This window comes from Erythranthe guttata, chromosome 8 (genome assembly GCF_056151865.1).
Source record: "Erythranthe guttata isolate IM_541 chromosome 8, IM_541, whole genome shotgun sequence".
NCBI lineage: Eukaryota > Viridiplantae > Streptophyta > Magnoliopsida > Lamiales > Phrymaceae > Erythranthe > Erythranthe guttata.
The window spans coordinates 16,031,334-16,057,027 of NC_142540.1; the positions used below are offsets into that span (position 1 = coordinate 16,031,334).

A 25,694-nucleotide genomic window follows, 5' to 3' on the forward strand; every position below is an offset into this window, starting at 1 on the left:
TAGTATTAGTATTAGTATTAGTATTAATATTAGTATTAGTAATAGTAATAGTATTAGTATTAGTATTAGGATTAGTATTAGTATTAGTATTAGTATTAATATTAGTATTAGTATTAGTATTAGTATTAGTATTAGTAGTAATATTAGTACAAATATTAGTATTAACATAAGTATAAATATCCGTATCAATATTATTATCGATATCAGTATAAGTATCAGTATCAATATCAGTACCACATTATGTATTCGTACCAATATCAGTACCAGTATCAATATCATTATTAGTTTCGGTATCAGTATCAGTATCAGTATCAGTATCATTATCAGTATCAATATCGGTATCGGTATCGGTATCAGTATCAGTATATGTATATATATTATGTATAATTAGCATTAGATCATTAACAATAAAATTAGTTTTAGCATTTATATTAGTATTAGTAATAGTATTAGTATCAATATTAGAATTAATATTACTATTAGTAATAGTATTAGTTCAGTACTAATATTAGTATTAATATCAGTATAAGTATCCGTATCAGTATTAGTATCGATATCAGTACCAGTATCAGTGTATAAGTATCAGTATCATTATCAGTATATGTATCAGTATCGATATCAGTTTCAGTATCAATATTAGTATCAATTCCAGTGTCAATATCAATATCATTATCAATATTAATATTAGTATCAGTATTATTTGTATAATATTAGTATTAGTATTAGTATTTTGATCAGCATCAATATCAGTATCAGTATGAGTAACAATATTAGTATCAGTATTAGTATTAATATTAATATTACTATGAGTATCAATATGACTATCAACATCAGTATCAGTATTAACATCAGTATCAGTATCTGTGTCAGTATCAGTATCAATATTTGAATCAATATCAGTAAGTATTAGTATTAGTAGTATTAGTATTATTATTAGTATTAGTATTAATATTAGTATTGGTATTAGTATAATATTAGTATTAGTATTGATATTAGTATTAGTATTAGTATTAGTATTAGTATTAGTATTAGTATTAGTATTAGTATTAGTATTAGTATTAGTATTAGTATTAGTATTAGTATTAGTATTAATATTAGTATTAGTATTAGTATTAGTATTAGTGTTAGTATTAGTATTAGTATTAGTATTAGTATTAGTATTAAGATTAGTATTAGGATTAGTACTAGTATCAGTATGAGTACCCGTATTAGTACGAGTATCAGTATTAGTATTAGTGTCAATATTAATATCAGTATTACTATTATTATTACTATCAATATTAATATTTTTATTAATATTATTATTAGTATTAGTATTAGTATTAGTATTAGTATTAGTATTAGTATTAGTATTAGTATTAGTATTAATATTAATATTAGTATATTAGTATTAGTATTAGTATTAGTATTAGTATTAGTATTAGTATTAGTATTAGTATTAGTATTAGTATTAGTATTAGTATTAGTATTAATATTAGTTTAGTAGTAGTAGTAGTATTAATATTAGTATTAGTATTAATATTAGTATTAGTATTAGTATTAGTATTAGTATTAGTATTAGTATTAGTATTAGTATTAGTATTAGTATTAGTATTAATATTTGTATTAGTATAAGTATTAGTATCAATATTAGTATCAATATTGATATCAGTATTGGTATTATTATTGGTATTAGCGTATACATCTTATCTCTTTTGCAATATTTATAAGTTGTGTTGTTGTTTGATTAATGTGCATCACTAATTGAATGTTGTTAGTGATAAACTTGCAGATTATTTGACTATCTATTCTGTTATCTCTATGCTACTGTGTTTGTTATTTTTTAGAGGATTCACATGGTCTAGTAGATTGCATTCCATGAAATAGAATTATACCATATGTTTTAAATTGTTTCACTTAATCTTCATATCGTGTTTTGCGTCATTCGCGTATTTTTCTTTGTAATATTTAATTGAATTTCATATGTTACAACTCTGAATTAAGAGAGATTTTTTTTTATTTCCTTCCATTTTGTTTTAATTGAATTGGTGTTGTTATAAAGAGATCATCGTTTAAATGTTATTATTTTTCTCATTTTGAAACTGATATCCGTGCAACGCACGGGTGAAGTACTAGTTCTATATAAAGTATAAACCAAAATATCGCTAATTCCTTCAAACCCTGAGTTAGTTCTAATTTATCCAATTAATCAATTTTGATCTATAATCCAATTTTGATCCCAATTTTAACCATAACCGTCGGTCAATCGTTGTTGACTTTTTTTTTTTTTTTTTTTTTGTTTTAAGAAAAAACTATTTTCAGTAATATCATTTTCATATCCTACAATATTGTTGGCCCAAATAATAATATTGTTCAAATTTGTCATATGAGCAATTAGCCGGTTACGATCTATTTAATATATTTTTGTAAAGAATTTTAAGAATTATATTTAATAAAATAAAAAATAAAAATTAAAAATTAAAAATGAAAACAAGAAAAAAACCATGACATATCCCATGGCCCTCTACAAATAGCATTGGAATATTTTGAACGGACGGTCTATAAATAAAGTGAAATTGAATATCATTAATTGAGAGAGAGACATATTACCTATTTCACATGAGTTGTTCTAATAAATAACTTTGAATATCATCTCGAACTTTGATAAAAAAAAATTTTTTTTTTTTGAAATAAACTTTGATAAATTTAAATAGCTAAAAGTAAATATAGCATTTTACCATTTGTAAAAGAAAAAAACTACTGAGAGAATATATTGATAGTTATAAAATGTAAATGAAGTAAATGATGAATAATAAATAAATTATAAAATATATTAGAACGATATATTTAGATGATATGATTAGAGTGAATAATAAAATTGATTTGCTAAAACACTATTTATTAGCATCTTTGAGGTTGATTCCTTTAATGCAATTCACTTCATCACGGATCATATTTTTGTTTAAACAAGCGGCACGACCCCAATAAAAAATCTTGAGAGATAGATACCTTCATCAAGTAGATCACGCATACTGTTAAATGTAAACACATACAAGCAACGCGTCAAACCATTAACAATGTCAAAATTAAGAAATTAAATATAAAACTTCAAGTTTTAAATGCAAACGAAATAGTAGTGGGCATTATCATGTACCTCAAACATAAGAATAAACCAAGTCCTCCACCCACTTGGGGGGGGGGGGGGGGGGGGGGGGGGGGGGGTGTAACTATTCTACCAAGCTAACCTATACTACTCTAGGCATCCCTATCACGAGCAGAAGTCGCTAACATGGTGGGGTCATTCGTGATCTCGGTGCCCGTCTCATCGACCTCCTCTCCCTCATCGGGAATGCCCGGCTCCATCCCTCGAATGACGTCGTCATTGATCCCGCCTACCTCGCGAAGGTATTGACGACAGGACCTCACCAACGGTGTGTAGACCGCCGCTATCGCCTTCTCCTCGATCATAGCTCGACATGTCTCACTCTCTACGAAGCGACGCTCCGCCTCCTTTGCGACTACCTCCCTGTAGGCAGCCCCTCCAGACGTGGCAAGAAACATCTTTCCCGTCTTCTTCTCAATCTCATACTTCTCCTTCAGCAAGTCATAGCACCTGTTGAGCTCCACAACCTCACGTCTACTGACCTTGAGATCATGTTTCTTCTGAGTGAGCTCCAATTGAACCGCCTCATGTTGGGCACGTAGTTCCACCTCCTTCGCCACACGACGAGCGCGCTCCTCCCCCTCCTTCGCCTGCGCTTCCATGAGGTACCTCCAAATAGCTAGTACCTACATTGAAATATAAACAAATGATTACACAGACACAATGATTGAATGGAAATGAACATCCAATTAAAACAATCACTTACCCGACAAATGTCTCCACCAAGCAAAGCAAGCATATGAGCGTGACCATTGGCGGACATTCGGCCACGATCATACTCTCCAATAAAACCCTCGGTCTTCTTCATCGCCATTCTATGATCTGCTAAATCCCACAGGGACTCCTTCCCATCCCGGTTCACTCCATAAGTGAACAACTGGTTGTCTCCCCCACTGTGAAAAGCATAAGGTACTTCTAGATCTACTCGTGGGCGCTTCGGTGCAGCCACATACTCAGTCTCCATCGTCTTGCCCTTCCCTGTACCAACCACAGGATCGTGCACCTCTCGCTCGCCACCATGGCTACGACCATCTCCACTTACGTGAGGAGTCTCGACACGAATCCCCTCCCGTGACCTCCCTTGGTTAGCGCGAGCTTTCTTCAACTGCTTCTTCGAAACTCCATTCGCCTTGGCCCGAAGCGCCACGAAATCAATGAAATCAGCTGCACATGACAGTCAAAAATTAATAACATTGAATAATATCGCATCAAACATAAACAATTCTAAGTACACACATGAAAGCAACACAGTAACATTCAACTACAGTAACATTCAACTACACTAAAAGATATACGTCAATGACCATCCGAAATCAGATGCTTCGGATCAAACTATACATCTCACAACCTCGACTCTCTGATCCGCTTCGCCATGTTCTCCGTTATATTGAAAGTCTCATATATTTTCCGCTATAACCTCGACTCTCGGATCCCAAACCAATCTCCATGTCTACAGTTTCGCCAGGCATTCTCGTGCCTCTCCGCTCCCTCCCGCAGTTTAATCTAATTTTTTTTGGATTTATCCGCGTCGTTCATGATAAATATTTTTTATCTGACAAATGACTTAGCCAGAGAAAAATACTATATCCTACCACATATTATATCGCAAAAATAAAATAAAAGTATGTTGAAGAAGACATCTACTTGCCCATAATACTCCCAAGCGAAATTTATTAAATTGTTGCTCTTCACCTCAGACGGGAATCACTTTATTTTACAGGGATCTTATATTTAAGACTCATAAATATATATCCTTAAGAAAGAAAGCATAACAAAAATAAAAGAAGGGGAATAATAATATAGAGAGTAAATTACAATCACCCCTAAGGTATGATCAAATTACGAAAAATCTCCTCATGTTTGGATAATTACATCTACTCGCCTCAACTATGAATCTTCATATACGTCTATCTTATCAAATTCAGCATAATCATCTAGATTCCGGGTAATGTGATCTAATTTGTACTTCTTTTGTGCAAAATTGCAGTTTCTGATGCACCACAATCTGATATATACAAGCCAAAAAACACATCTTATGACCATCTTGCTTCAAAATGTGGAGCTCGAATGGGATAAAACAAGTACAAAAGTGATAGTATTCCATATAATTTATAAGATTCCACTAAATTTGAAACCGCAAGGCTGGACGTGTGAAAAAAATTATAGTTGAGGGGGGTGATTGTAATTACCCAAACAGAAGGAGGGTTCTCATAATTGGACCATAACTCAGGGGTGGTTGTAATTTATCCTAATGTATAATTATTATTATTCCTCAACAGCAACTACCACAAAACTCCAACAACGATCTACTCTCGACACGATCCGGGACCCCATTCGTTTTGGCTTCCACATCGACTCGAGAGTGGAGGACTTAATGATACGCCTAACTGGGTCAGCTCAATAGGCCTACAATTTCTTAACATACTGGGCCACGAGCCCACCACTACGAAGGCTCAATCGCCTTTAGATAAGGTTTAGGCTCGGCAACCTCAATTAATTAAACTTCAGCCCAATCAACGAGGTATAAAAAACGGTTTAGACTCATTTGTTTCGCTACGTTCTATTACTCCAGCAATTCAACTACTCGCATTCTCTCAACTATGTCTATTATCCGCACGTATGACTTGAGCGTCGGAGGAGTCTCAAGATCATCAAGCACGTGAGTCAGTGATCCACTTTGTTCTCCCAGTTTATCCTACTTCAGTTATCTTAGGTGATCTAACTCTAGCATCATCACACTTGATTCCGACAATATAATAAACGCTTCTCAAAATGTTACATCTGAAAAAGTACTTCTCAAAAAGTTAAGTCTGAAATGTTTAGACGCAAATTTGATATTTTTTTTATTATAGAATCTGATTTGTTATCATAGAGATTGCACATACTCTGATTTACATAAACAATATGACCACTCTGATTTTGTACAAAGGACATGCACCAATTGTGCTCAAATATTATGTACTATACACACTTTTAATTTATTTTTTTAAATCACTCAACCAAACTTTTCACAAAAAAATTTAACCATATTGATTTGGAAAATTTACTGAAATTACAAAAAATATAATATTCTGTCAACACATGAAATTGTTTAATAAATAAAATTATTCACGAAAATGTGATATAAAATAATATATCTACCCCAGAAATATCAGATGATTGAACTATTTTTCAAACACAAATTTCTATTTTATTTACCCAGAAAATTCTATTGCCAAACCAGTATGAAAACAGAAAATCTCTTGTTCCCACTAACATATATAAATTTTATTAAACTTATATCTGCAACCAGACTTCTGCAACGTTAACTATAAATGAAAATACCGAATTTATTTCCACCGATACTTTGAAACCTAAATTCTCATACAAATACTTTGAATTCACGCAATAGCAGAAATTGTTTATTCACAAGTTTCCAAAGTAGAAATATTACGCAGAAAATTAAATAACGGAAAACTATATATATTGTCTTAAGATTGTTGGTACCAAATAACAATCTGCGTAAATGATTGATAAAAAATTGTACTCGTTTGGAAGTAGAAATTAACCGGACATACGAAGAACGACAAATCTACTGAGGCTTGCAAAAGCAATGTCCTTAAGACAATATATATTATTACGACAATTTCAAAGAGGTAATAGCTACGATTCTTACGACAAATTTAATGCAAATATTGTTTTTATTTTTTTTATTTTTATTAATATCTGATATACTTTCAAATTCTTTCTTTCCCAGGTAGTTTTTTTTTTCCCCCCAAAGAGTTTCAACTTTCAACATAAAATATTGTGTCATGTATTTTCCATGTTAATTTGTTGTAAGAAACCCTAATGTTAATGTTTCCTTACATCTCACTCTTGATTCTTGTAAACAAATATTGTGTTACTGATACATATAGGGACTTAATTTCAATCTACAGTTAGTTCCTCTGAAATTCATCGATCGAGGGAAAAAAAACTAAGAGGTGTTGCTGTATATTAAAGTGATTGATACCTTTCCAGGTAGGTTTCTCCATAGAAGGCGAAAGGGGCTCTTTCTTGCAAACACTCGTTCTTGATTCTGTCAGTGTAAATATATATATATATATATATATTTTCCTTTATTCCCAATTCATATATAGAAAACGTCAAGAGGAAGAAAAACGAGAATGAAAAATAAGACACTAATTACACAAATACCTAAAGATAATGGGGCCGAGGTGTTCTTCAACTTCATGTCTGTGTACTGCATATGGGAGGAGAGAGAGAGAGAGAGAGAGAGAGAGAGAGAGAGAGAGAGAGAGAGAGAGAGAGAGAGAGAGAGAGAGTGGGGGTTTCCTGCTGTGATTCTACTTTTAATCTCTGAATTTTCCAGTATGGAAAACACGAAGTCTAGGGTTATTCTTATGATGTCTTGGTTTTTTTTTTTTTTTTGATAAGCTTATGATGTCTTGGTTGATGATACCTAAATAAATTAATTTTATTTCTTTAATTCCATTAAAACAATATTTTATTTTCCCAATTTTTTTTTTTGAGTAAATTCAAGTCCATTACAAGGGGAAGTAGGGGAGGGGGGGACTCGAACCCTAGACCGTTACCCTAATGCAAAGTCAGGTAATGCGAACTCAACTAATGCATAATCAGTTAAATAGAGCTCCGAAGTAGAAAGAAAAGATGCACCACCGGGGGAGGGAGAAAATTCGGGTGGTGTTCATAGAAGATAGAAAAGAAAAAGAAGAAGAAAAAAATAGAGAAGATGAACCACCGGCGGAGGGAGAAAATTCGGGTGGTGTTCATAGAAAAGATACAAAAAGAAAGATATTAAGAGTACCACCACCGGGGGAGGGAGAAAAACGGGTGGTCACCGCCATAGAGAAGAAAGACGGCTAGGTTAAAAAACCTGGTGCTCTGATACCATATAGGAAGAATAGAATAGGAGAAAGAGAGAAATAATAATACGTAGAATAGAAACCCCCATTGTGTTATGGGTTGATTACATGGAATATATATAGAGAAATATTATAAGGTAATAGAGTTTGACTAGGTAACTAAATCCTAACTAATCTAGGTAACCGAATCATACTAGAATCCTAATATTAGGAGAGTTCTATAATATAATATTCTCTAACAGAGTTCGCATTACCTGACTTTGCATTAGCTGACATCCAACATTTTTTTTTCTTTTAGCTCATTAAGCATTGACCCCCGACTTTTTTAGTGATGTTGTAGCTCCGATGATTCGCCATCGGAGAAAAAAAAGGTCGGATAGTGCGAACTTAACTAATGCAAGTCATCTATCAGACCTCCGACATCCGAAGTCGGAGAACAAAACAAGAATAAAAAAGATAAGAGTAAAAATGAGATGTCAACTAATGTTAAGGTTAACTAATGTTGAAGTAAACTAATGTTGAGTCAACTAACCAGAGCTACGACGACCTACTGCCGGGAAAAAAGTTAAAAGAAAAAAAAATGGAATGTCAACTAATGTTAAAGTTAACTAATGTTGAGTCAGCTAACCAGAGTTTCGACAACACATGCCATCGCCTGAAGATAAAAATTAAAAAAAAATCAAAAATTAAAAAATGGATCGGGTAAGACCAGACCGAGTCGGACCGGATGATACGCGTAAAACCTACGTATGAAAAACCGCAAGTGTACAGTATCGCGTTTTGTAGAATAGTGAATTCCAGATATCGATCCACAGGGAATTAAGTTCCTAAATCTACCAAGTACCGTAATTATACTATCCTAAACTTTATCTAGACGGGAGAAAAAGATGGGAGATGACATGAAGCCAAAAGGAAACAAAAATAATAAAAACAACGGTCCGCCAGTATACGCGAGGAATTCCGACGTGTGATGGCTTCTAGGGTAAAATCCACCAGTGTATTATCGATAAAGATCTACAAATCCGAATCTATTGTCAATTCTATGTTCGCTAACCCAGACACTAAAGTACCCTAACCCCCGTCTCCAGTGTAGTTAGAGTCTACCCACAGGTCCGACGTCTCCGTTCAGAACCTGATATTAAGAGAGCATTTAGGTCAAGTCCTTAAGGGCTACCCGAGGTGCATCACGTCTCCGTTTCCACAACCCGAGCTATGCTTTCCTAAAATCAAACGAGAAATCCTCTCTCGAGTTCATTCCCATTTAGAATCAATTCAATTGTTGGCCAAACAATCGAAAGCATTTAATACAGGAAAACATAAACAGAATCAAAGAACGACAAATAGATCACAGATCTGGAAATCAAAATCAATATATACAAGGTTTCATTTCCCTAAAAGAAAATGCTTAGTTCATTACAAACATAGCATCAAAATGAAGAACACGAGAAATTATAAACTAAACGTAAAGAAAAGCTTATGAAAAACCCGAGTCGAAACCCTCGTCGAAGCTTCCCGCGAAGAACTGGCGAGAACCGAAGAGAAAACCGAAGAAAGTCGAAAGATAATCGAGAGGTTGTCGAGATTATCGAGATGTTCAAAAATGAATAAGAGACCTTCTATTTATAGTAAGAAATCAAAGAAAAATATCTTGTCTCGAATTATGTGCCCAGATCGCGATCTGGGCTTCTTGGATCGCGATCTGGCAACCTCGAAAACTGTGAACCGCCTTCCCAGATCGCGATCCAGGAAGTGCGGATCGCGATCTGCCCCAATTTCTCGCTGCTACTGGAATTTGCCACCAGATCGCGATCCGGTGATTCTGGATCGCGATCTGGCCTCTGCATCAACTTCAAACACTTTTTTGACCCTTTTTCAGCCCGAATTCGACAATTGTGCATTTCACAAAAGTTGTAGCCCTTGAAGTTAGCTTTCTAAATCCACTTGAATCAGCCCAATCGGAGGTCGTATGCAAAAGTTATGCTTGAAATACCAAACACTGCCACAATCCGCGAGAATGCACTTTTGCACGTGTTTGGTTTGGTTCTCGGCTTCGCTTCCAAAATCGTTTCGAATCGGCAAAAATAGCTTCTCTTTACCTAAAATATAAATAAAACAAAAACAACATAATATATACAAATAAAGCCGAAAACTCGGACGAATGAAGACCAAAACACGAAGATTAGATAAGTAAAAGTTGTGCAAAACGAACACTTATCACACCCTCAAACTTAGATCTTTACTCGTCCCGAGTAAATCAAAACAAAACTACGACACAAAAACAAAAACGACAAACGAAAGAAAAACTAAACCTAGGCCACTAACGTAGGGAATCACGATTGCATTTAGCGTATGCAACAAGCCTTTGAACCCCTGGGTACCCCCAAAGGACGAGTCGTGTCTCGTGAGGATTTTCAGACAACACACCCACAAAGTTGCCGGATTGGTCAAAGCATTGCAATTAATTCCAAAGATGAAACGAGATAGATAACCTAAAATCTTAGAATGGCATACGGCTTAAGGTATTCGACTTTCTTACCGACGCAATTAGTTGTTTCTACACCAAAATGAAAGATAGACTCAAGAATCCATAATTAAACAATAAACACAATCATCGAGGGTTTTGAGTAGAAATGTGGACGAAAAGTAAGTTTTGATTCATAAATTCAAAAACTCGAGTTGGGCATAAGTAGGTCTATTTATTCAAATAAAAGAAATGACAACTACAATATTTTTGGTGATTTTCATCACAACTTTTTTCTTTTTTCATTTTTTTTTAAACGGGCATAATCGTGACTCGTGCAAGGCCCGACACCACTGTGTTATCTCCCTAACCCATTTATCGAACTTTAGTCCAAGAAACCCCCAAGCTCGACAACTCGGGAGACTTAGGCGACGAGGTGCACCCAACGGGTTAAGCTCGAGTCAGAAAGGCGGGGAAATCAGAGCGTGAATCACAACAATACCACAAATTATTATTTTTCTCTTTTTTTTTTTTTTTTTTTTTTTTTAAACATCGAACATAAAATAAAAACGTAAAGACCATTGATAGAACTTTTAGCCAACAACTGGAAATCGTGAACACATAATTCAGTTCTAACTCGCCCCCCAAACCTTAGACTATTATACCCCTCAGAAAAGTGCGCTCAAGCTTAATCGGAAAGGATTCGAAAGGCTATCCACACAAGTTGCAAAAACGCAGTCGGAAGGTACATCTATAATTAGCCGGTTATCCATAATTTCAATTTTAAAATCAACTAGCCCATCTACTAATTTATTAATTGCTTTGCTTCAATAGAATCCGGAAATGCAACTTACACTCGATCCTATATGAAATGCATGTGACAAACATAACACAATTACAGAAATCGAAATACATAAATGAAATTAAATTATATGATATGCATGCAAAAGACCAAATCAAAATAAGCTAAACTCACCCCCCAAACTTAAATCATGCATTGCCCTCAATGCGAAAAATAAAAGATATGAGAAAGAAATACGCCCTGAACAGTCGTGCCGCAGATTGATCAGTGTTCTACGGTTGCGAAAGTGTTCTTTGGTTGCACGGGGTGCCGTTGATTTTGGCACCGAGGGCGAATTGCCGGAATTGCCTAGACTTCCCGACTTCTTACTCTTCTTTCCTTGGGGACGAGATACCGGCAAAAATCACGAAAAATGGGTGAAATCTAGCTTTAAATAAAAAAAAAATGCAAAATAAAAGAAAACTAACAAAATAAATGACGAAAAATAAATAATGGGTTGCCTCCCATTCAGCGCCTGTTTTACAGTCGACGGCTCGACACAATTTGGACGGATTATGTCCAATCCAAAGCCTTGTAGATTGCGCATCCATCCGTCAGTCTTGATACATACTTTGCAATCATATCGTGGACTAGATTGCAATCTTGTAATGACCATCCCAACCCATGGTACTTTTCGTTTGCTTTGGAAATCAGTCGGTAGGAGACTAGGATGGGTTGCTTGCCTACCGATCTCTCAAACTCGTACACAAGATATTCGAGCTTTGGAGTAAGCTCTACCTCAAATCTGAAACTCGTCTCCTCGCTCACACTCAAATCCGGAGTAGCAATGTGGATAGGATTTCGTTCTTCAAGTTCCTCTACCATCATCTTCATCCCACTCTCATCACACACAAAAGTATCTACAGAACTGGGATGAATAATTCCCTCAAGGTGCTCAACCTCATCGTTCATACGAAAATCTGTAAATGCCTTGTTGTCTTCATAAAGGATGGTCGGATGTGGTTTATGAATGTGACATCTCTGAAAATTTTCGAAAATATTTGCCAAAAAGTGGAGTTCTTCTTGTAGATAGCAGAAGTGCTCATTTGTTTGTGCAATTCCATTTTCTGGGTTCAACCTTCGATGTCTTTCAATATCCTCCAACTCATGTTGAATGTAATCAGCTCTGGATTGAATCTTGCAAAGAGAGAGATCATAAATCGAGGCCATCGATGTATACAAATCTGCTATAAAAAAAATCAAAAGAAAAAAAAATGTCTAAAGTAAAGTAAGGATAGTTGGTAACGATATTAGTAAATTCAAGATTAACTAATTCCCCGGCAACGGCGCCAAAAACTTGATACGCGTAAAACCTACGTATGAAAAACCGCAAGTGTACAGTATCGCGTTTTGTAGAATAGTGAATTCCAGATATCGATCCACAGGGAATTAAGTTCCTAAATCTACCAAGTACCGTAATTATACTATCCTAAACTTTATCTAGACGGGAGAAAAAGATGGGAGATGACATGAAGCCAAAAGGAAACAAAAATAATAAAAACAACGGTCCGCCAGTATACGCGAGGAATTCCGACGTGTGATGGCTTCTAGGGTAAAATCCACCAGTGTATTATCGATAAAGATCTACAAATCCGAATCTATTGTCAATTCTATGTTCGCTAACCCAGACACTAAAGTACCCTAACCCCCGTCTCCAGTGTAGTTAGAGTCTACCCACAGGTCCGACGTCTCCGTTCAGAACCTGATATTAAGAGAGCATTTAGGTCAAGTCCTTAAGGGCTACCCGAGGTGCATCACGTCTCCGTTTCCACAACCCGAGCTATGCTTTCCTAAAATCAAACGAGAAATCCTCTCTCGAGTTCATTCCCATTTAGAATCAATTCAATTGTTGGCCAAACAATCGAAAGCATTTAATACAGGAAAACATAAACAGAATCAAAGAACGACAAATAGATCACAGATCTGGAAATCAAAATCAATATATACAAGGTTTCATTTCCCTAAAAGAAAATGCTTAGTTCATTACAAACATAGCATCAAAATGAAGAACACGAGAAATTATAAACTAAACGTAAAGAAAAGCTTATGAAAAACCCGAGTCGAAACCCTCGTCGAAGCTTCCCGCGAAGAACTGGCGAGAACCGAAGAGAAAACCGAAGAAAGTCGAAAGATAATCGAGAGGTTGTCGAGATTATCGAGATGTTCAAAAATGAATAAGAGACCTTCTATTTATAGTAAGAAATCAAAGAAAAATATCTTGTCTCGAATTATGTGCCCAGATCGCGATCTGGGCTTCTTGGATCGCGATCTGGCAACCTCGAAAACTGTGAACCGCCTTCCCAGATCGCGATCCAGGAAGTGCGGATCGCGATCTGCCCCAATTTCTCGCTGCTACTGGAATTTGCCACCAGATCGCGATCCGGTGATTCTGGATCGCGATCTGGCCTCTGCATCAACTTCAAACACTTTTTTGACCCTTTTTCAGCCCGAATTCGACAATTGTGCATTTCACAAAAGTTGTAGCCCTTGAAGTTAGCTTTCTAAATCCACTTGAATCAGCCCAATCGGAGGTCGTATGCAAAAGTTATGCTTGAAATACCAAACACTGCCACAATCCGCGAGAATGCACTTTTGCACGTGTTTGGTTTGGTTCTCGGCTTCGCTTCCAAAATCGTTTCGAATCGGCAAAAATAGCTTCTCTTTACCTAAAATATAAATAAAACAAAAACAACATAATATATACAAATAAAGCCGAAAACTCGGACGAATGAAGACCAAAACACGAAGATTAGATAAGTAAAAGTTGTGCAAAACGAACACTTATCACCGGACCAGGTGGGTTAAATTTCCACATAAAAACACCCGGATCGTTGGTAATCTATAACGGTTTTTTGTTCATCGTCCAACTAAGGCGTATCAAAAATGGGAGTTTGTTCAATCATAGTAGTGGAGAATCCGAAGGGGTGTTTGGGAATTACGTAAAAGTAGAAGCGATCCAAGTGATGTACTTTGTTTGGGTATTTAACGATGAATTTGGTGTTCGCCCGAGCAGAAAGATAAAACATGCAAGGGTATACTGATTAGCTATAAAACAAGCGAAGAGGCGGTCGACAGTGGGTTCTATGTTTTGCCAGGACAAAACGCACCATAAGAGCAACATGAAACGAATGGAGTTTGGGTGGAATTGGTTCAGAAGAATTTCGTATTTTTGAGATACCGCAGTAAAATTAAATATAGGTGAACTGGGAAAACCAGACCAACATAGAATTGACCCAAGTAGAAAATCGGAGAGGTGAACGAAGAAGGAGAGTGAGAGTATATATATAGTGCATTTAAGACACGTGTGCGCCTCCCAACTCTGCTCATTCAAAAACATGAGTCTTGCTGCAAGTAACTGAAGACTCCGTCTTTTGTCCCTAGTACGCCTGAGAAGAGAACAAAGGAGGCGCGCGCGGTAGGTAGCGAGCTGAACTCAAGATTATTGGAAGACTAGGATTGCGAATCTTCTCGATAATTAATTAAACGAAAATATGATATTCCACAAGGTAATCATATAATCATCATCAAATCTTACACGATTAAGAAGCTCTAAAAATAGAAAATGCTACCTTAGAAATTATTTATATAAACAAATGTAATTAACCCGGCATCAACAAAAATATAATTTTTCAATTCTCTCTCTCTCTTTTTTTTAATATTTTTTCAATCACTTGTCCATCTACGCCGACCCTAGATCTGGCATCGGATGAGATAACGATCGAGTGAATTGAGTTCTATGGTAGATTGTGAGGGTGCAAAATTTGCTATAACTAGGGTTGGGAACCGATCTATTACCGACCATATTTTGTAGGCAAATAATAATTTTTTAACCAATCCACTGGATCGGGTCGAAAATTTCAACCAAGCCATCTATAATGGGGCGGTTGGTGGTTTCTAATATTATCAAAAGTGGTCAACCAACTATATTATTAAATTTTTATTAAAAATTATAAAATAAAGGTTGTGTTTTCTTAATTACTTTGAATTTCTTAATTATATTTTTTGTCAAATTGCTATTAATTATTTTGAACTGATAAATGATGATCGTGCAGTGGCATTACTAAAATGTGCATATTTTTTGTTCAAATTTTGACTTTTTTTTAAGTAAACTATGTGGCGGGTATAACCCATCAACCGACCCATTCAGAAACCAAATATTTGTTTGCCAACCATCAACCGACACACAAAGATTAGGTCGGCAACCGTTTTCAAATTGGAGCAAAATTGGTTCGTCCCTCAATTTTCAAATTTAAATTTCTCTTATTTTTATTGGAAAAAGAATAAAAACAAAAGAAAAGGACAATCGCTCACATGCGGGCCTGCAAGATTGTCTCATGTCATAATTGTAATTGAGAATTGAGATAAACAATAATGCAGTGGGATTCCATTTGCTAATCAAACTTTAATTACTTTAATCAGCTGCATTAATGACAAACAACACAAGGGGCCATGCATATTATTATTATACCTTTAACGAAGACCAATAATTCCTGCAATACTAGTTTTGAATGACAGATTGAAATATACAAAGATGTTATAACATAATTTCCTTCAAATAATTAAAACCCTAGATACAGAACCTGAGCTAATAATATAAGCTCATAAAAATCCACAAATGGATCAAAAAGATACAACTCTTAATAAATATGGAGCTACATATATATATATATATATATATATATATATATATATATATATATATATATATATATATATATATATATATATATATATATATATATATATATATATATATATATATACGATATATATGATATATGATGATCATGAGAAGGTTGAACAGTACTTGATGGATCCCATGTAAATGTCAATCTCAATGAAACTATCCTCCTCATTAATCATATCTGATGCTGCCAATAAATCCTCCTTGTGATGAAACATTATATGATCATCTGCAGCAGCAGATAGTTTGCAGCACTTGATCATGTGTTGTTGTTGATCATAATTAATATTATAATCGTGTTTCTGAATTAGATCTGGATTAGAAATTACAAAATGCTCACTCGGGATGGCTATTTCGATCAGGCTCTCTTCGTCGTCGGAGCAATACTCGAGCTTCTTCTGTCCCTTGATATTGTTAATGTAATAAGGCCACTGATCAGAAGAAGAAGAAGAAGAAGAAGAGTGTTTATCTTCATCTTTATCTTCACATGATGAAGTGTTATTGTTATTATTACTAGTAGTAGTTGATTTGCTCTGACTTTCTGATGAGTGCAAATCATCTTCTGATGATCCGATCAAGAATAACCGTTGCTCATTCTCCTCTGAATCGATTTCCGTTTCTTGATCGCAAGTGGTATCATTTTTTTTTAGGAGGAGGGAACTATCTAATATGGTTGGTTTTTGTTTGGAGAAAGTGAAGAGAAAAAGAGTTGACAAAAACATGATGATCAAAACTAGAACAACTCCAATATGGAAGGCTGCAGATGAAAAAAGTGTTGCAGCAAATGCAAGTAGAGCTATCCTGGGCCAGTAGGTCTTTTTTGAGGCCTTGAAAAAACACAGACAACATGCCATTTTAGGAAAACTAATTAAAAGTTATTGGCTAGCTAAGGTTTGTTTGGAGAAAAAGGGGAAATAGTTACATGGATGAAAAAGTGAATCTGTATATTAGTGCAAGAAAAAGGAGGAAAAAAGGTGGAGATGTAGTTATTAGTGGTTTATTGGTTTTGCCAAAAAGGGGTTCTGGTTTATGTTTTTATATATGAGTATTATATTGCACAAAAAAGGTGACTCAACAAGTATTTAATAGATGATGTAAATCATGGTGACTCAACAATCTGTTAGGATAGCGGACTCGGATCTAATGTTGATCGATAAGAAATCAACTCTTATTGAAGTTGAAATTCCCACATTGTATTCGATCTTAATAAGTAGGACATTGCACCAACTTACTATCTCCGTAACGGTTGAGCTATACCGATGCGGGCCAATAGAATATTATATTATATTGATGAGATGTTGGCATATCTGCGAAATTGCAGGGGCTGTTTTCAGATTTCAAAATACTCCCACCATGCATTTTCCAACCTCTTTCTCGATCCACTGTCAAATGTAAATTAAAAAAAACAGGCCCTTAATTGCTTTCTTCTTATTTATTTATTTGTGTGAGTGTGTGAGTGTGTGAGTATGTGTTTCCCAACACCAAATTAAATTAAGTAGAACTGGTCCTCTTAGCAACTGATTATCTTTAAAACATCAAAAAATTATTGAAATGAGAGATGCCATGTGCCACTATTCCTCCTTCAAATCCCATATTGGAATTGGAAAAATATAAAAATAAGCCCTCTAATCTATGATCTATTATTTTTCACTACAAAATTTATCTCAGGTGGTGTTTGTAATATATTTTTAAAATAGTTCATGAGCTTCATTCTGTCCAGTTATAAATTAATCTTTAGTGTTTATGGGAGCAGTTTTCGCTCTCGTAAGTGATGACCTAGTGGTACGAGTGGGAGAATTTGTGTTAATTGACCGAAATTCGAATATCCTGGTTGAATATCTCTAAAAATAAACTTAAATAGGTCTTGGATTTAATAGATTACAAAAGACAAGGTAGATAATTAACCATAAGTGTACAAGTAAAAGTGGATTAAAATATTTAATACAATTTTAATTCTTTACAAAAGTGCCATTAAAGATTGAACAGATGAAGTTGTTCCAAGGAGGGATCTCTCGTCAACTGATTTCCTTTATTTTTGCCGTAGGAATCAATCTATTTTATACTCTATCGATAACATATGTCATGATTTTCGGGGAGATGAGATTTTTATCATCGGAACTCCATTTTAGAACAACTTAATTTAGATTCTAAACTGGAAAATAATATAGTAAATTATATTGATGAAGTTCACTACCATTTTTGTATAGTGGATATTGAAAAATTTATAGTTGACTATCCATTTTTTATATTTAATTCTGGGAAGCATAGTTGACTTCGGGAAAAATATAATTTACTCTGGGAACATTTGTGCGTCTTGTTGCATTTTTATCTTCTGAGAGGCGTAACTTTAGATTCTGAGAAGTATAGTTGACTTCGGGAAAAATATAATTCGATGATTCAAACACTATTGGATTCATCTCGTCGAGATATTTCTTTTGATTGTAATGTTGAATGATTCCGATCTCTGATTTTTGTTTTGTAAAAAATCATTTGCACTCTGTTTTTTGTTCGTCCTCCGTTGTTGGTTTTTACCGGCTAGATCAATATAGCTTCTTGCAAGGTGAATGACGGTTGAGGTGGTGGTTGTTGGTGGAAGAGATAGGTTGAAGTTCTTCCGGTAAAGGAGGGGGTGTTTTCAACGAGAAAATGTAAGGTCGTTTAGGTAGTAGAAAGTTGAGAAGGTTTGACTTATTAAAAATAGTATGGAGTGTTTAGTTTTTTTTTTTTTTTTTTCTAATGAAAGGATCTACCTAATTGGCCCTGTTTATTAACTATTAATCAGTAAAAATTGAAATATGCATAATGAATAAATATATAAATTATGGTATATTACGGTACGGTATTCTCGTGGCATTGAAAATACAATACAACTATCAGACCGTATGATAATGGTAAGGTACATAAGTAATATCGTATACCATATCGAATGTTATAGTAATTAAACATTATTTTGATAATTATTTCGATAATTTCGGGTTAGTATACGTACCACATGATATATGATAATTGGTAAAAAAAATTCCTAACTCTAACCCTAGCCATGCACATTTCAATTTCAAAAAATGGTCTCAAGAGAATAAGTGGTGTGTTATATCATAAGTTTAATTAATTAAATAGATAAATACACTTTATCATGTGTATTATTTCTAAGTTTTGTGAAAAATATGCCACGTACTAAATAACCTTTAAGTACACTCCTCAACCAATAAAATATACAAATTAAAAAAAAATCTTAAATTAAATTAAATATTAAATTTGTCCACTCTATAACTAAACATTAACTAATGTATTATATGATTCTAAATTTCTTTTAGCATTAATTTTCAAAATACACATGATATTCAATTAAATAAAATAGTGAAGCACCAATACAAATATAACAGAGTTGTAAACAAAATTTAAGCGAGTAAACAAATAAAATATCCCAATTTTATGGTTCTTATCTGAAATAATCATTCGTTGCTATTGTTTTGACTTGTGTTAGATTCAAAGGAAATTTATTTAATTTAATTAACCGGTGTTAAATAAGACTTAGGTTAAATTAAGAGTGATGTTATTTTTATCTCCAAAGTATTTCAATTTACCACCAAAGATTATAAAATGTCATAAGTACCCCTCAAATTTATAATCCATCACCCTTCCTTATATAGTTATGTTCACTTAATCCTCATGTGTTATTTCAAACTTTTTTTTTTTTTTGCAATTAAATATTTATTACAAGATATTTAAACTTCCATATCAGATGACCTACAGATTATGTATTTTTTTTTTAGGAAAAGAAATTATGTTAAACCAAACTCATCGATTCTGGAGAAAATTCAGGACATTCCATACAAGCACTCTTAATTTATTTCTTAAAAAACGTGAATTCCTACTCTTTTTGACCTTCGGAAAAAAAATTCTGACGAAAGTATTATTCACTTAAGATGGAGACGGTGATATTTTCAGTGAAAAATGTGGGGGTTTTTTTTATAAATATTTTAATTAATTTAGTGGTAGACGATTCATAAATTTGTAAAAAATATAGGCTTAACTACATTATTTTACCTCTTTTATTACACACTATATAATAAATATTTAAGATAGTACTCTTTCTGTTCTGTAATAACTGTCTCTTTTTACATATAAATATTTTTTTTCATATTTCCTGTCACTTTAGATTTCCAATACTACATTAATTATTTAATTTCAAGTTATACACTATTTCTAATACCCTTTTTTTTAATTCATTTATCTCTCTTATTAATCATAAGATAAGGTCATTTTAGTGTAAAAGCATAAATTTTTCATAAAATCAAGACACATTTAATGATAGAATCTAGAAAGAGCTCTTAGTAAAAACGCTCCCAAAAGTTAGGAAAAGATTTTTCCGCCTCTCTCGCCTTCTCGGCCACAGAGGTGCTTTCGGCGATCGCTCCTCCTCCTCCGGTGAACGGATTTCTTTGGTGGCGACACCATTGAACTCGTCTCATCGGCGCGCTCAATCTGAGTGTGACTTTGTGGGGTTCTGTCGTCGGTTACGGGAGTTTCGTTTTGTCATCTTCTTCGCAGATCTGAGGTTTTGAACGACGGTTTTTGGTGGTGTTTGTGTGTGAGATTGATTCGTTGCATTGTGGGGTGGCCGGATCTACGTTTTTCTTGGGTTTTGGCCACGTTTTGGTGGCTACGGTTTGGCTGTAGGCGGTATTTTCCGGCGGAGATAGGGCGACGGTGAGTTGATGGCCATTGTTGCAGACGTTGTGCTGACGGTCGCCGCTAGGCTTTCGGCTGGGCTTGGCGGCTAGGGTTTTTCAGAGCCTTTGGCGGCTAGGGTTTCGGTGGGCTTGGCGGCTAGGGTTTTTCGGTGGCTTTTGGCGGCTAGGGTTTCTTGGTGGGCTTTGGTGGCTAGGATTTGGGTAGATTAGGGTTAGGGAGTCACAAGGGGTTAGGGTTTGGAGGCGCCTCAATGGTGAGAAAGAAGGCCGTCAGCGGGGGAGGAAAATGAGCGGCTACGGCTCTCCCCATTGCGACTATTGCAGAAATTCCCACGGAAGAGACGACGGCTCCCATTCCACATGCCGAATCATCAAAGGCAGGTGAAATACGGGGTCCCACAACGGGCCAATACTCCGGTGATGGCGAACGAATGAACTGGTCTCAATTCTTCAAAGGCAATCCGCCAACATCGGAGGAATTGGCGTTGGAATCGGTGGAAGGTAAGGATGACACAAACATCCTCCGATTTGAGGAAGAAGACGAGGTAGATTGGGGTACGAAGGGTGTGTTCTTGGACGTTGCTTACTTTCCGAGGAAATTCCCCGGACTTGACGCCATACACGCGATAAAGACGCAATGGGAGGTCCAGGTGAAATTCCAAATCCATCTTACGGGGTGGACCGTGTTCAAATTCACAACGGACCAAGATCGGATGAAGGTGGTGGAGACGGGGAAGTTTGAACATGGAGTAGCGACGCTATATATCTGTGCCATGCCAGACTTCTTCAACTTCGACATCAACGCTATGATGTTTGTACCGGTTTGGGTGATCCTACGCAACATCTCTGCGGAACTCTACAACAAAAAGGCGTTGAGTAAGATCGCTCAAAAGATTGGCAAACCAGTCCAAATGGACAAAGTCACGAGTGAGATGGGCAGGTTGGGGTTTGCACAACTTCAAGTTGAAGTGGACGCGTCCAAACCATTACGACGGTCGCTTACATTGATCAATGCGAAAGGTAAGAGCTATGAGGTCCCGATTGAATATAGCTACGAACCGGTATTTTGTTCGAAATGCCAAACCCTTACGCATAAGACGGATCAATGTCGAGCGGAGGCGGTGCTTAAGCGAGGGAGGAGCTGGAAGCCCAAACCGGTGGTGAGTGTTGCACAAGATCCACCAGTGACTACAGTTTGGGCAGGCAAACGAACGGTGATTGCGGATGAGACGGTGACGGAGACTGTGGCGGAGGCCGAAGATGAATCTGTGGTTGGAGAGGTAGGAGTATCGGATGATGCCTCTACCGATTGTTATGAAGTGGACAACAACGACCGAGGTTCGTTGGTGGAGTTTAATGCCCTTGACTCACCAAAAACCCCGGAACAGCCCCCAAGTCGAGGATTACTACCAAGAAGAAGTTTATTCCTCCAAATGCTATCCTTATGCCCAAAGAGTGGGGAGCAAGCTCGGGACCGCCAACCGAGCCAGCGCTGGAGAGCGTGAGGTTATTGAGCTGCGCGGGGGAGCCTCGATCCCCCACGGTCGAAATGATTGTTGGATGCTGGAATGTGAGGGGGTTTTTTAACTCTCTCACGCAGAAGGAGGTCGTGGACCTCATTGGAAAGCACAAGCTTTCGGTTTGTGGCTTACTGGAAATGAAGATCTGGGACCCAGGAACGCTGACCTCTATCATGGGCCGTCGTTTCCGCCACCGGGAGAACCTCAACAATTTCCATCTCCATACGACAGGCCGGATTCTAATTCTGTGGAACCCGGATGTGGCTCCGGTGGAAGTGGTTGACATGACGACGCATGTGATCCATTGCAAGGTAACATGTATGGTCACCAATCGGCTATGCTATGTTAGCTTTGTGTATGGACTTTTGCTGAATGATATACAGGATTGCTTTCGTCAAAGTGGATTGGAAGATTTACCTTCAACGAGTTTCCACTACACTTGGACGAACCAAACAGTGTGGAGCAAGCTTGATTGTGAGTTTGTGAACCAAACTTGGAGGGATGTATTTGAGGGTAGTTCGGCATAATTCCTCCCTTTTGGGGCGGTGTCGGGCCACACTCCGATAATTGTGAAACTCAAAGGAACAGAGCCCCCGGCTTCTCGGCCCTTTCGGTTTTTCAAAATATGGACCCAACATGGTGATTTCCAACACGAAGTAAGGGAGGTGTGGTCATCCAACCACCGGGGCAGCCGCCAATGGGTTGTTTGCCAAAATCTCAAGGCTCTTAAGCATCCACTTAAGCGCCTACATAGACGTGAATTTGGGCATATCTCGGAACGGGTCAAACGGGCAAGTGGTGAGCTTGAGGACAGCAAGCAAGCCTACCACAACGATCCCCACAATCCGCAGTTACGTGGGGAGATGTTGGCCAAAGTGGAGAGATTTCGTTTCTTGGCGAAAGCGGAGAAGAGATTTTTCTACCAAAAGGCAAAACTTCAGTATTTACGAGACACAGACCGGACGACAAAATTTTTCCATGGTATTGCTAAACGTAATGCCAAACGGAACAATATTGTATCACTCCGCAAGGAGGATGGCTCGGTTACTACCTCTCGGGATAAGGTCCTTGCAGAATTTGAAACATTTTACAAGAATTTCTTGGGTACTCGGGTCCCTTGCGAACCGGTCGATCCTCATATCATTGCCACCAGACCGGTTCTTGGGGAGGAAGATCGGGCGAGTTTGATTCACCCAGTGACGGATATGGAGATTCGAGAAGCCCTCTTCGATATTGCGGATGATAAGGCGCCAGGCCCGAATGGATATACGGCTCTTTTCTTCAAAGCTGCATGGTCGACCGTGGGCCCCCTCCTTACGGAAGCGGCTTTGGAGTTCTTTCGGAGCGGCGAGCTGCTCAAACAATGGGATAATACGTTTTTGGTTTTTATACCGAAATCGGCCCAAGCTCAAACGGTGGCCGATTTTCTTCCCATAGCCTGCTGCAATGTTATTTACAAGTAGTAATTGCAAAGGTTATTACGAAACGCATCGAGAAGGTTCTACCTTCAATCATAGATAGAGCCCAATCGGCTTTTGTGAGTGGCCGTTCTATTACGGACAACATTCATATGGTTGAACAACTTATGAGGGGATACGAACGCAAACGTATATCGCCCCGTTGCTTACTCAAGATGGATTTACGGAAGGCCTATGACTCCGTAAATTGGGATTTCTTACGGTCTATATTGATGGGACTTGGGTTCCTAGACATGGTGATTCGGTGGATTATGGAGTGGTGTGACATCAGCCTCCTATACGGTGTCGGTTAATGGAGTGACGAGGGGTTACTTTCCGTGGATGAGAGGACTGCGACAAGGGGACCCGTAATCGCCTTATCTCTTTGTTATTTGCATGGAGTATCTTTCTCAACTGCTGCATGTGAGAGCGACGAAGCAAGAGCTCAATTTCCACCCGATGTGCCACTTGCACAAAGTGACGCACCTCATCTTTGCCGATGATTTGATGCTTTTCTTGAGAGGTGATGTTGCCTCTGTTCGTACGCTTGCCACAACAGTGCTTGAGTTTGGGCAAGCATCGGGGCTTCATGTGAATAACTTGAAATCCAATTTATTCATCGCTGGAGTTCATGTGGCTGACCGAACGACAATTGAGGAGGAATTCCGCTTTTCTACCGAAACCTTCCCCTTTCGCTATTTGGGTATTCCTCTTGCTGCGTCCAAACTCCATGTGCTTAATTACCAACCCCTCTTGGATAAAATTGAGCATGCCATAGGGGTGTGGACGGGTCATACGCTATCGTATGTCGGCCGTTTGGAGATCTTGAAGGCAGTTGTTCAAGGTACGTGTTGCTATTGGCTCTCGATTTTTTCGATCCCGATTATGGTCATTGGTTATATTGAAGATATGTGTCGTGCTTTCTTATGGGGTACTTGTGCGCCGAAAGTTGCTTGGGAATCTTTGTGTAAGCCGAAGGCCAATGGTGGGTTGGGCCTTCGCTGCTTGCGTACATGGAACCAGAGTTTGCTTGTGAAGGACCTTTGGGACATCCACTTGAAGAAGGACTCTCTATGGATTCAATGGGTCAATGAATTCTACCTAAAGGGCACGACTATCTGGGAATGGCAACCGTCGGCGACTTCTTCCCCATGTTTCAAAAATCTTTGTGGGATCCGGGATGAAGTCGTGGGCAAGGCGTGCTCCATTCCGTTGCTCCTAGCTCAATTGAAGACGTGCTCGAGCTTGGGAAAACTTACGGTGGGACGGATTTACGACTGGATTAGGGCTCCAACCGGGGCTCAGCCATGGGGTCGACATCTTTGGGCCAACTCCATGACACCAAAGCATTCGTTTGTTCTTTGGATGGCAGCCCTTGATCGGTTGCAAACCATGGAACATTTATCTTATCGGGACATCAAGAAGAATTGTGTGTTGTGCGGTGCGGTGAATGAGGATCGAGAACATTTGTTTTTTATGCGCCTGTCGCGCGAAGTATGGGATCGTATTCGAGTTTGGCTGGGGATTTCACAACGGCCGACTACTATACGAGCTGCTCTTAAGTGGCTTACCAAGGATGTTAAAGGTAAATCGAACCGAAGCAAGACGAGGAGATGTGTTTTGGCAAGCGTTGTTTACCATATATGGGAGGCTCGGAACAAATGGAGATTCGACAAGATAGAGACTACGACTACTGCCCTTGTTCGGAAGATTCAGATTCACGTTTATTCAGCTATGTTCATACAGTACCCGGAACTGACTACCACCAGTGGGGGCCGCTTTATCGTCGGCCAAGTTGACGCACACTAGGGAGGGGGCATAGCCCCAATTGGCGGCTAGGATTTTCACATTTTCTATGTTATTCGATAGTTAGATGCTTTCTATTGTTTCCTCAATTCCCTCGGGTATGCCCGTTGTAATTGTCTACGACCTTTTTCTAATTTATATTGTTTACATCTTCCATCAAAAAAAAAAAAAAAAACACATTTAATGAAATCCTTAATCCGTGTGCAAAGCGAAAAACGACTATT

At 37.2% G+C, this 25,694-nt stretch overlaps 3 protein-coding genes across 3 annotated transcripts; 2 read left to right on the top strand and 1 right to left on the bottom strand.

Moving 5' to 3' along the window:
• Positions 1 to 3,039: 3,039 nt before the first annotated feature.
• LOC105951524 (uncharacterized) lies at positions 3,040 to 4,611 on the bottom strand. Its single transcript, XM_088821293.1, has 3 exons — positions 4,560 to 4,611; positions 3,849 to 4,306; positions 3,040 to 3,768 (listed from the first exon to the last, which is right to left on the bottom strand). Exons 1-3 carry the CDS (start codon positions 4,609 to 4,611, stop codon positions 3,235 to 3,237), a joined length of 1,044 nt encoding a protein of 347 aa, XP_088677419.1. The 3' UTR covers positions 3,040 to 3,234.
• Positions 4,612 to 16,915: 12,304 nt separating this feature from the next.
• LOC148768616 (uncharacterized) lies at positions 16,916 to 23,978 on the top strand. Its single transcript, XM_088821294.1, has 6 exons — positions 16,916 to 17,018; positions 21,012 to 22,025; positions 22,076 to 22,518; positions 22,591 to 22,720; positions 22,796 to 23,589; positions 23,682 to 23,978. The coding sequence occupies exons 1-6, from the start codon at positions 16,916 to 16,918 to the stop codon at positions 23,976 to 23,978; spliced, it is 2,781 nt and encodes a 926-aa protein (XP_088677420.1).
• An 82-nt stretch (positions 23,979 to 24,060) lies between these two features.
• Positions 24,061 to 25,473, top strand: LOC148768617 (uncharacterized). Its single transcript, XM_088821295.1, has one exon. It carries the CDS (start codon positions 24,061 to 24,063, stop codon positions 25,471 to 25,473), a length of 1,413 nt encoding a protein of 470 aa, XP_088677421.1.
• Positions 25,474 to 25,694: the final 221 nt, after the last annotated feature.

Bases quoted from the DNA above. Each gene is read 5' to 3' on its own strand.
- LOC105951524 (XM_088821293.1), bottom strand. From the start codon at position 4,611: ATGCCTGGCGAAACTGTAGACATGGAGATTGGTTTGGGATCCGAGAGT. The intron at 4,307-4,559 runs GTTATAGCGGAA...TGTCATGTGCAG, and splicing joins TTTGGGATCCGAGAGTCGAG to CTGATTTCATTGATTTCGTG. The intron at 3,769-3,848 runs GTAAGTGATTGT...ATTTCAATGTAG, and splicing joins TTGGTGGAGACATTTGTCGG to GTACTAGCTATTTGGAGGTA.
- LOC148768617 (XM_088821295.1), top strand. From the start codon at position 24,061: ATGGAGTATCTTTCTCAACTGCTGCATGTGAGAGCGACGAAGCAAGAG.
- LOC148768616 (XM_088821294.1), top strand. From the start codon at position 16,916: ATGGATGAAAAAGTGAATCTGTATATTAGTGCAAGAAAAAGGAGGAAA. The intron at 17,019-21,011 runs GTTTATGTTTTT...CGACTATTGCAG, and splicing joins TTTGCCAAAAAGGGGTTCTG to AAATTCCCACGGAAGAGACG. The intron at 22,721-22,795 runs GTAGTTCGGCAT...TCAAAGGAACAG, and splicing joins TTGGAGGGATGTATTTGAGG to AGCCCCCGGCTTCTCGGCCC.